Raw genomic sequence first — 9254 nt, forward strand, 5'->3', positions numbered from 1 at the left:
ACCTACCTCTACAGATACCACCACCACCACCACCACCACCACCAAGCGACTGAAGCGCTGATCAAAATGGAGAGCCTGGCTGAAGGGCTGAAGTGTTAAGATCAGCTTAGAATGCGTTTTGCTTTTATTTCATTTGACCAAATCTGACTTATTATGCTTTGACTTATAATCACTTAAAATCTATCTTTGTAGTTAATAAATGAGTTTGTTTATTCTACCCGAAGCAGTGCGTTTGGTTTTAAGTGTGTCAAAGAATCCCCTTGGGATAACAAGCCTGGTACATATAAATTTCTTTGTTAAATTGATGAACTCATATAAACTTGCAGCATCCAGCGGGCATAACTGGACTCTGCAAGATGGAGGTTCTTAGGGTTGTGTCTGGGACCGGAGATATTGGCTAGTATCATTCGGTTGCACAATCCAAGCAGCATCTTACAGCCCAGGAGTGGGGGTTCTCACAGCAGAGCAGGGTAAGGCTGGCTCCCAGAGTCAAGGATTGGAGTGACTCATAGATTCTAGGGCTGGAAGGGACCTCAAGAGGTCATTGAGTCCAGTCCCCTGCCCTCATGGCAGGACCAAATACTGTCTAGACCATTCCTGATAGACATTTAGCTAACCTACTCTTAATGCTTAATGCCCTTAATGTGACATAGCAGACCACCAGTCCAGATAACACAAGAGGGGAATGTCAGTTTGGTCCCTGGGGCATTTACTGGACAGACACCATACAAGAATATTAATGATCAGCGTGTTACTGGCTTTCCAGTAAAACCTTACACGACGCATAGCAGATACAGTTTATGATATTAACAAATTGGGGGACACTGAACTGGTTAGGCCAGCTGAAATTCAACACCAGATACCAGTGAGCTACTTGCCCTCTAGCACTGGGAGGCTGCTAGGATCACAGTGTCACAGCAAGAGGCACTGGGCACTGCAGAGAGATGTCTCTGGGGGAACTCAGGAACTGGGGTTCACTGAATGTTATCTGCAAGTCAAGGTTGGGACTGGCAGAGTCCTGAAGCGTTTGCTGGCCAGGCAGACAGGTTGGTGTGTCATAAAATCATAGAATATCAGGGTTGGAAGGGACCTCAGGAGGTCATCAGTGCAACCCCCTGCTCAAAGAAGGACCAATCCCCAACTAAATCATACCAGCCAGGGCTTTGTCAAGCCTGACCTTAAAAACCTCTAAGGAAGGAGATTCTGCCACCTCCCTAGGTAACCCGTTCCAGTGCTTCACCACCCTCCTAGTGAAAGAGTTTTTCCTAATATCCAACCTAGACCTCCCCCACTGCAACTTGAGACCATTACTCCTTGTTCTGTCATCTGGTACCACTGAGAACAGTCTAGATCCATCCTCTTTGGAACCCCCTTTCAGGTAGTTGAAATAAGCTATCAAATCTCCCCTCATTCTTCTCTTCTGTAGTCTAAATAATCCCAGTTCCCTCAGCCTCTCCTCATAAATCATGTGCTCCAGCCCCCTAATCTTTTTTGTTGCCCTCCGCTGGACTCTTTCCAATTTTTCCACATCCTTCTTGTAGTGTGGGGCCCAGAACTGGACACAACACTCCAGATGAGGCCTCATCAGTGCTGAATAGAGGAGAATAATCCCTTCCTTCGATCTGCTGGCAATGCTCCTACTAATACAGCCCAATATGCCATTGACCTTCTTGGCAACAAGGGCACACTGCTGACTCAAATCCAGCTTCTCATCCACTGTAATCCCCAGGCCCTTTTCTGCAGAACTGCTGCTTAGCCAATTGGTCCCCAGCCTGTAAAGGTGCATGGGATTCTTCCTTCCTAAGTGCAGGACTCTGCACTTGTCCTTGTTGAACCTCATCAGATTTCTTTTGGCCCAATCCTCTAATTTGTCTAGGTCACTCTGGACCCTATCCCTACCCTCCAGTGTATCTACAACTCCTCCCAGTTTAGTGTCATCTGCAGACTTGCTGAGAGTGTAGTCCACGCCATCCTCCAGATCATTAATGAAGATATTGAACAAAACCGGCCCCAGGACCGACCCTTGGGGCACTCCGCTTGATACCAACTGCCAACTTGACATGGAGCCATTGATCACTACCCATTGAGCCCGACGATCTATCCAGCTTTCTATCCATCTTATAGTCCATTCATCCAATCCATACTTCTTTAACTTGCTGGCAAGTGTCATGGAGTCATCACACAGCGTAGCAGCAGCAAAGCTCTCACTTGCTGGGGCAGAGGGGTAACAGAATGGCCTACAGTTCTGGGTGTCCTGAGTAGAATAGTATCAGAGGGGTAGCCGTGTTAGTCTGAATCTGTAAAAAGCAACAGAGGGTCCTGTGGCACCTTTGAGACTAACAGAAGTATTGGGAGCATAAGCTTTCGTGGGTAAGAACCTCACTTCTTCAGATGCAAGTCTGAAGAAGTGAGGTTCTTACCCACGAAAGCTTATGCTCCCAATACTTCTGAGTAGAATGCTACAGTCAGACGGGCTTCTGTGTGCATCCAGCCCCTGTATGACTCTGTGTGTGTGTTTTCCCTTTACCCCAATAGATACACTCTATCAGGCTGTTCATGTTCACCCAGTCCCTCTGTAGCTTGCACAGATGAGCATCTTTTTCTGTGTATTATAGGAGTTTTCAAAGTTGTCCATATTTTCTGGGCCATATTTTCAGAGACATACTGTCATGTGAATGCCTCCTCTTCCATTTGAGATCACCCAGTCGCCGCCTTTTCTATTCACAATCATACTCACCACTTCCTCTCTCATTCACAACTCCCCACCTCCACAGTGACAATCACCTAACAGCCCAGCAGGAACGGCACTGACAGCTCAGTCATGCTCATGGCAGAAGGGAGCTCAAGGGGATGTCTGTAGATAGCATGTTCAATGGGGTTAGAGGTGCAGGGAGGAAGGGAGATGGGGTAATAGCTGGAGAGGCAAGTGGGCTCAAGGGTTGTAGTTTTGAGCATAGAGGAGACCAAAGTGTGTTTCGGTCTTGCTGGGAACATGCTAGAAGAGATTAAGAGGTTAAGGGTATAAGCCTGGATTTAAGGAAAATTGTTAGCTAGGAGGGGATTGGATAGCTTGAGATAATAGGGCTGTGATAAGAACATAAGAATGTATCATAAAAACATAAGAATGGCCACACTGGGTCAGACCAATGGTTCATCTAGCCAGATGTCCTGTGTGCCACCAGTGGCCAATGTGAGGTGCTTCAGAGGGAATGAACAGATGAAGCTATAAAGCCATTAATTGGTTCCAGTTCAGAATTTCACCCTTATCACACAAACACAGCAACCCTCACTTCACACATGAAAGCAATGAGACAGGACGTGCTGCAAATAAATAACAAAATAAGAAAATAGTTGTGCTTTATTAAAAATGAACAATGTTTCCGCTCCTCAGCTCAACATGGAAGAGTACAAGCAGGTGAAACTTACTGACGAGTGTGTGCTATAGATCCTGTTCTAGCCCCAATCGGCAGAGGAGATGAGGCTGTTATAGCCCTAGCTACAGATCCTTGGTCCTTTAACTCTAGCTGTACATGCTTTTAGCTTTGGAGGTAGCTGGTTCCATCCCCACTGCGTTGAGAAAGATGGTGGCCATCATGCAGGGATAGCAGAACAGTTCAAAGGCAATTTGTTCCCTAACAGGAGGTGGTCTTGGTAGGCAGAATCCTAAGTGTAGGGTTACCTGTCCCCATCCTAGTTTTCCCCGTCCCCCAGGATCACACCTGGTTACTCACTCTTTGTGATAGACCAAATTCTCTAATAAGCCAGTTATTCCCTACAGGGTAAGGGAGGGGGGGATTGTTATCACGTATGTAACTTATGCCCCTATAGAGGCTCCCTTCCTCCGTACTATCCTCCTCAGGGCATTCTTCACCTCCTTATTCCTCAAACTGTAGATCAAGGGGTTCATCATAGGGATCACCACTGTGTAGAAGACAGCAGCCACTTGGTCTTGCCCTTCAGAGTAGCTGGAGCTGGGCCTCAAGTAGATGAAGAGGATGGTAGTGTAGAACAAAGTGACAGCTGTCAGGTGGGAGGTGCAGGTAGAGAAGGCCTTGTACCTGCCCTCGGTAGAGTGGATCCTCAAGATGCTGATTAAGATGTACATGTAGGAGACAAAGATGGTGAGGAAGGAGCAAAGACCAATCAAGGAGGAGATGACGAAGAGCAGGACTTGGTTGACCAGGGTGTCAGAGCAGGAGAGCTTCAGTATCAAGGGCACATCGCAGAAGAAATGGTCAATGACATTGGAGGTGCAGAAGGGGAGGCGAAAGGTGGTGTTGGTGTGTATCAGACCGTTGGCGCAACCCACCAGGTAGGAAGCCACCACCAGACAGATGCAGACCTTCCGGGACATGAGGACTGGGTATAGCAGTGGGTTACAGATGGCCACATAGCGGTCGTATGCCATGGCAGCCAGCAGGAGACACTCCACAGTGGCAAACACAGCATAGAAATAAAACTGGGTGGCACAGCCAGTAAACGAAATGGCTTTCCTCTCAGCCAAGAAATTTTCCAGTGTCTTGGGCACCACAACGGTGGAGTAGCAGAGATCTGAGAAGGACAGGTTACTGAGGAAAAAGTACATGGGGTTGTGAAGGCGGGCGTCGAGATGGATCAGGGCAATCATCCCAAGGTTCCCAATGAGGGTGATGATGTAGATACCTAGGAACACCACGAAGAGGACGAGTTGGGTCTGTGGGTCGTCTGTGAATCCCAAGAGGATGAATTCAGTCACTGTGGTGTGATTCCCCCCAGCCATTTCTGCAGGTGTCTGGTTGGAGAAAGACAGAGACTTAGTAAAGAGACACACTATTGTATTAATCTCAGCTGTCACATTCAAACCATCCCTGAATTCTCAGAAAGTCTCAACCTCATGGGAGATGCTGTATCCAGTTTTGGGGCACCACTAATTTTAAAAACAATAAGAATGACTTGGAGTTTCTGTGTAATTATTTAGCAGTACTATATGTTAACTAGAGCTGGTTTGGAGTTTTTCAACAAAACTTTTCTTGTTTGTTGGAAAATTGTAAATTTTTCAAAACTGAAACTTTTTGCAGAAAAGAGCTGGTTTTGACAACTTTCTTGACTCAACATAATTTTGAAAAAAAAAAAGTTTTAAAATGGTCACTGTGTATCATTTTGACATTTTCCAAACAACAACAAAAATCCAATATTCTGGTTTGAAATTACTTTTCCTTTTGACAGTAAGCTAATTATAGTAAAATAAAATTATAAAAGTGGTCAAAATCTAAATGAGATGTTTTAAACTTATCAAAATGAAATGTTTTCACTGATCCAAATCATGAAAATTTTCAAAATTTTGACTTTTTATCCTCAGTTGGGATGGGAAAGTTTTTTGAAATCTCAAAAAACATCAAGGAACAGGAAAAAACATTTCCTCTTGAGCTCTAATGCTGACCTTGCCATTAGGATATTTACTGTATACAGGGTTAAAGCCCCCTGATTCATAAAGGCAATTGGGAAACAAACAGGAAAGCAAAACAAGGATTTGAGATAAGACACTCCTCAACAAACACTTGGGGGTCGTTACAAGACAATGGGACCTCCATTGACTTTGGGGGAACTGGCTCAACCTTTCCCTGAGTCCACCAAATTAGGTTTGGACAGCATGGCCAACTCCCAGGAAGCTGAGAAGTCAAAGGACTTCTGGTTGGATAAAAAGTGACACTCTTTGTAGATTGCAAGTATTTATCAGAGAGAGACAATTAAGGGAAACAGACCGAGATCCAGATGGGGGTGACTGGGAAAGGGGGGCATGCTTGAGGCCTCTACCAAAGGATCACAGAACATTCAGTAAGGTAGACGTATATAGACCTTTTGTTGTTTTCAAATCCCTTTTCTTGTATGTTATGCATTGTCCGTACTCTTAAGATTAAACCACATTTTGGTTTAAGGAGGCTGTCAGGTCAATCTATTCACCATTGGTGACAGACTCCCGAAGGGAAGAAACACAGGTATCAAACCCAGTGGGACATGCTGGGAAAACAGTCAATACTGTTGAATGGTGGAAATGAATGCGTGGTTACGCAGGTGGTGTCGGAGAGAGGGCTTTGGATTCTTCAACCATGGGATGTTGTTCCGGGAAGAAGGATTGCTAGGAAGAGATGGGATCCACCTAACGAAGAGAGGGAAGAGCATCTTTGCAGGCAGGCTTGCTAACCTAGTGAGGAGAGCTGTAAAACTAGGTTTGCCAGGGGATGGTGACCGAAACCCAGAGCTAAGTGGGGGAGTGGGATACCGGGAGGAAACACAAGGAGGAGGGTACAAGACAGGAGGCCTCCTGATTCATACTGAGAAAGTAGGGCAATCAGCTAGTTATCTTAGGTGTCTGTACACGAACGCAAGAAGCCTGGGAAACAAGCAGGGAGAACTGGAAGTCCTGGCACAATCAAGGAACTATGATGTGATTGGAATAACAGAAACTTGGTGGGTCTGTTCGCATGAGTGGAGCACTGTCATGGATGGGTATAAACTGTTCTGGAAGGAAAGGTGGAGGAGTTGCATTGTATGAAAGAGAGCAGTATGATTGCTCAGTGCTCCAGTTTGAAACTGGAGAAAAGCCTGTTGAGAGTATTTGGGTTAAGTTTAGAGGCGAGAGCAACAAGGGTGATGTCGTGGTGGGTGGGTGCTATAGACCACCAGATCAGAAGGATGAGGTACACGAGGCTTTCTTCAGACAACTAACTGAAATTTCCAGATCACAGGCCCTGGTACTAATGGGGGACTTCAATCACCCTGACATCTGCTGGAAGAGCAATACAGCAATGCACAGACAATCCAGGAAGCTTTTGGAGAGTGTTGGGGACACCTTCCTGATACAAGTGCTGGAGCTACTGACTAGGAGCCGTGCTCCTCTTGACCTGCTGCTGACAAACAGGAAAGAATTGGTAGGGGAAGTAGAAGTGGGAGGCAACCTAGGCAGCAGTGACCATGAGATGGTTGAATTCAGGATCCTCACAAAAGGAAGAAAGGAGAGTAACAAAATAAGGACCCTGGACTTCAGAAAAGCAGACTTAGACTCCTTTAGGGAACCGATGGGCAGGATCCTCTGGGAAGCTAATATGAGGGGGCAAGGAGTCCAGGAGAGCTGGCTGTATTTTAAAGAAGCCTTATTGAGGGCACAGGAACAAACCATCCCGAAGTGCAGAATGAATAGCAAATATGGCAGGCGACCAGCTTGGCTTAACAGTGAAATCTTCGGTGAGCTTAAACTCAAAAAGGAAGCTTACAAGAAGTGGAAATCTGGACAGATGACTAGGGAGAAGTATAAAAATATTGCTAGAGCATGCAGAGGTATAATCAGGAAGGCCAAGGCACAATTGGAGTTGTAGCTAGCAAGGGATGTGAAGGATAACAAGAAGAGTTTCTACAGGTATGTTAGCAACAAGAAGAAGGTCAGGGAAAGTGTGGGACCCTTACTGAATGGGGAAGGCAACCTAATGACAGATGATGTGGAAAAAGCTGAAGTACTCAATGCTTTTTTTCCCTCGGTCTTCACAGACGAGGTCAGCTCCCAGACTGCTGCACTGGGCAACACAGTAAGGGGAGGAGGTGAGCAGCCCTCAGTGGTGAAAGAACAGGTTAAGGACTATTTAGAAAAGCTGGACATGCACAAGTCCATGGGTCCAGATCGAATGCATCCAAGGGTGCTGAGGGAGTTGGTGGATGTGATTGCAGAACCATTGGCCATTATCTTTGAAAATTTGTGGCCATCGGGGAAGGTCCCAGACGACTGGAAAAAGGCAAATATAGTGCCCATCTTTAAGAAAGGGAAGAAAGAGAACCCAGGGAACTATAGACTGGTCAGCCTCACTTCAGTCCCTGGCAAAATCATGGAGCAGGTCCTCAAGGAATCCATTTTGAAGCACTTGGAGGAGAGGAAGGTGATCAGGAACAATCAACATGGATTCACCAAGGGCAAGTCATGCCTGACCAACCTGATTGCCTTCTAGGATGAGATAATTGGCACTGCGGATATGGGGAAAGTGGTGGATGTGATATATCTTGACTTTAGCAAAGCTTTCGATATGGTCTCCCACAGTATTCTTGCTAGCAAGTTAAAAAAGTATGGATTGGATGATTGGACTATAAAGTGGATAAAAAGCTGGCTAGATTGTTGGGCTCAACGGGTAGTGATCAACAGCTCGATGACTAGCTGGCAGCCGGTATCAAGCGAGTGCCCCAGGGGTCAGTCCTGGGACCAGTTTTGTTCAATATCTTTATCAATGATCTGGATGATGGGATTAATTGCACCCTCAGCAAGTTCGCAGATGACACTAAACTGGGGGGAGAAGTAAATATGATGGAGGGTAGGGATAGGGTCCAGAGTGACCTAGACAAATTAGAGGATTGGGACAAAAGAAATCTGATGAGGTTCAACAAGGACAAGTGCAGAATCCTGCACTTAGGAAGGAAGAATCCCATGCACCGATACAGGATGGGGACCGACTGGCTGAGCAGCAGTTCTGCAGAAAAGGGCCTGGGGATTACAGTAGATGAGAAGCTGGATATGAGTCAGCAGTGTGCCCTTGTTGCCAAGAAGGCCAACGACATATTGGGCTGTATTAGTAGGTGCATTGCTAGCAGATCGAGGGAAGTGATTATTCCCCTCTATTCGGCACTGGTGAGGTCACACCTGGAGTATTGCATCTAGTTTTGGTGCCCCCACTACAGAAGAGATGTGGACAAATTGGAGAGAGTCCAGCAGAGGGCAACGAAAATGATTAGGGGGCTGGGGCACATGACTTATGAGGAGAGGCTGAGGGAACTGGGGTTATTTGTCTGCTGAAGAGAAGAGTGAGGGGGGGATTTGATAGCAGCCTTCAACTACCTGAAGGGGGCTTCCAAAGAGGATGGAGCTCAGCTGTTCTCAGTGGTGGCAGATGACAACAAGAAGCAGTGGTCTCAAGTTGCAGTGGGGGAGGTCTAGATTGGATATTAGGAAACTCTGTGTCACTAGGAGGGTGGTGAAGCACTGGAATGGGTTACCTAGGGAGGTGGTGGAATTTCCTTCCTTAGAGGTTTTTAAGGCCCGGCTTGATAAAGCCTTGGCTGGGATGATTTAGTTGGGGATTGGTCCTACTTTGAGCAGGGGGTTGGACTAAATGACCTCCTGAGGTCTCTTCCAACCCTGATATTCTTTGATTCTCTGATTCTAATACACAGGGTGCTGTCGCCCAGGACCTGGTCTAAGAGTTGGCGCATGATGTGATTTCACCCGAGGAAAAGTAAAG

The 9254-nt window shown here is 46.3% G+C and overlaps 1 protein-coding gene across 2 annotated transcripts; it reads right to left on the reverse strand.

Annotated features, from left to right (window-relative positions):
* Positions 1 to 209: 209 nt before the first annotated feature.
* Positions 210 to 7974, reverse strand: LOC103306341 (olfactory receptor 5AR1-like). 2 transcript variants are annotated; one of them, XM_065591372.1, is made up of 2 exons: positions 3851 to 4759; positions 210 to 230 (listed from the first exon to the last, which is right to left on the reverse strand). In XM_065591372.1, the coding sequence occupies exons 1-2, from the start codon at positions 4757 to 4759 to the stop codon at positions 210 to 212; spliced, it is 930 nt and encodes a 309-aa protein (XP_065447444.1). The 2 variants fall into 2 exon arrangements, with proteins under 2 accessions (XP_065447444.1, XP_065447443.1); XM_065591371.1 differs by lacking the exon at positions 210 to 230 and having other exon boundaries at positions 3434 to 7974.
* Positions 7975 to 9254: the final 1280 nt, after the last annotated feature.

Source organism: Chrysemys picta, chromosome 4, assembly GCF_011386835.1.
Source record: "Chrysemys picta bellii isolate R12L10 chromosome 4, ASM1138683v2, whole genome shotgun sequence".
Lineage (NCBI taxonomy): Eukaryota > Metazoa > Chordata > Testudines > Emydidae > Chrysemys > Chrysemys picta.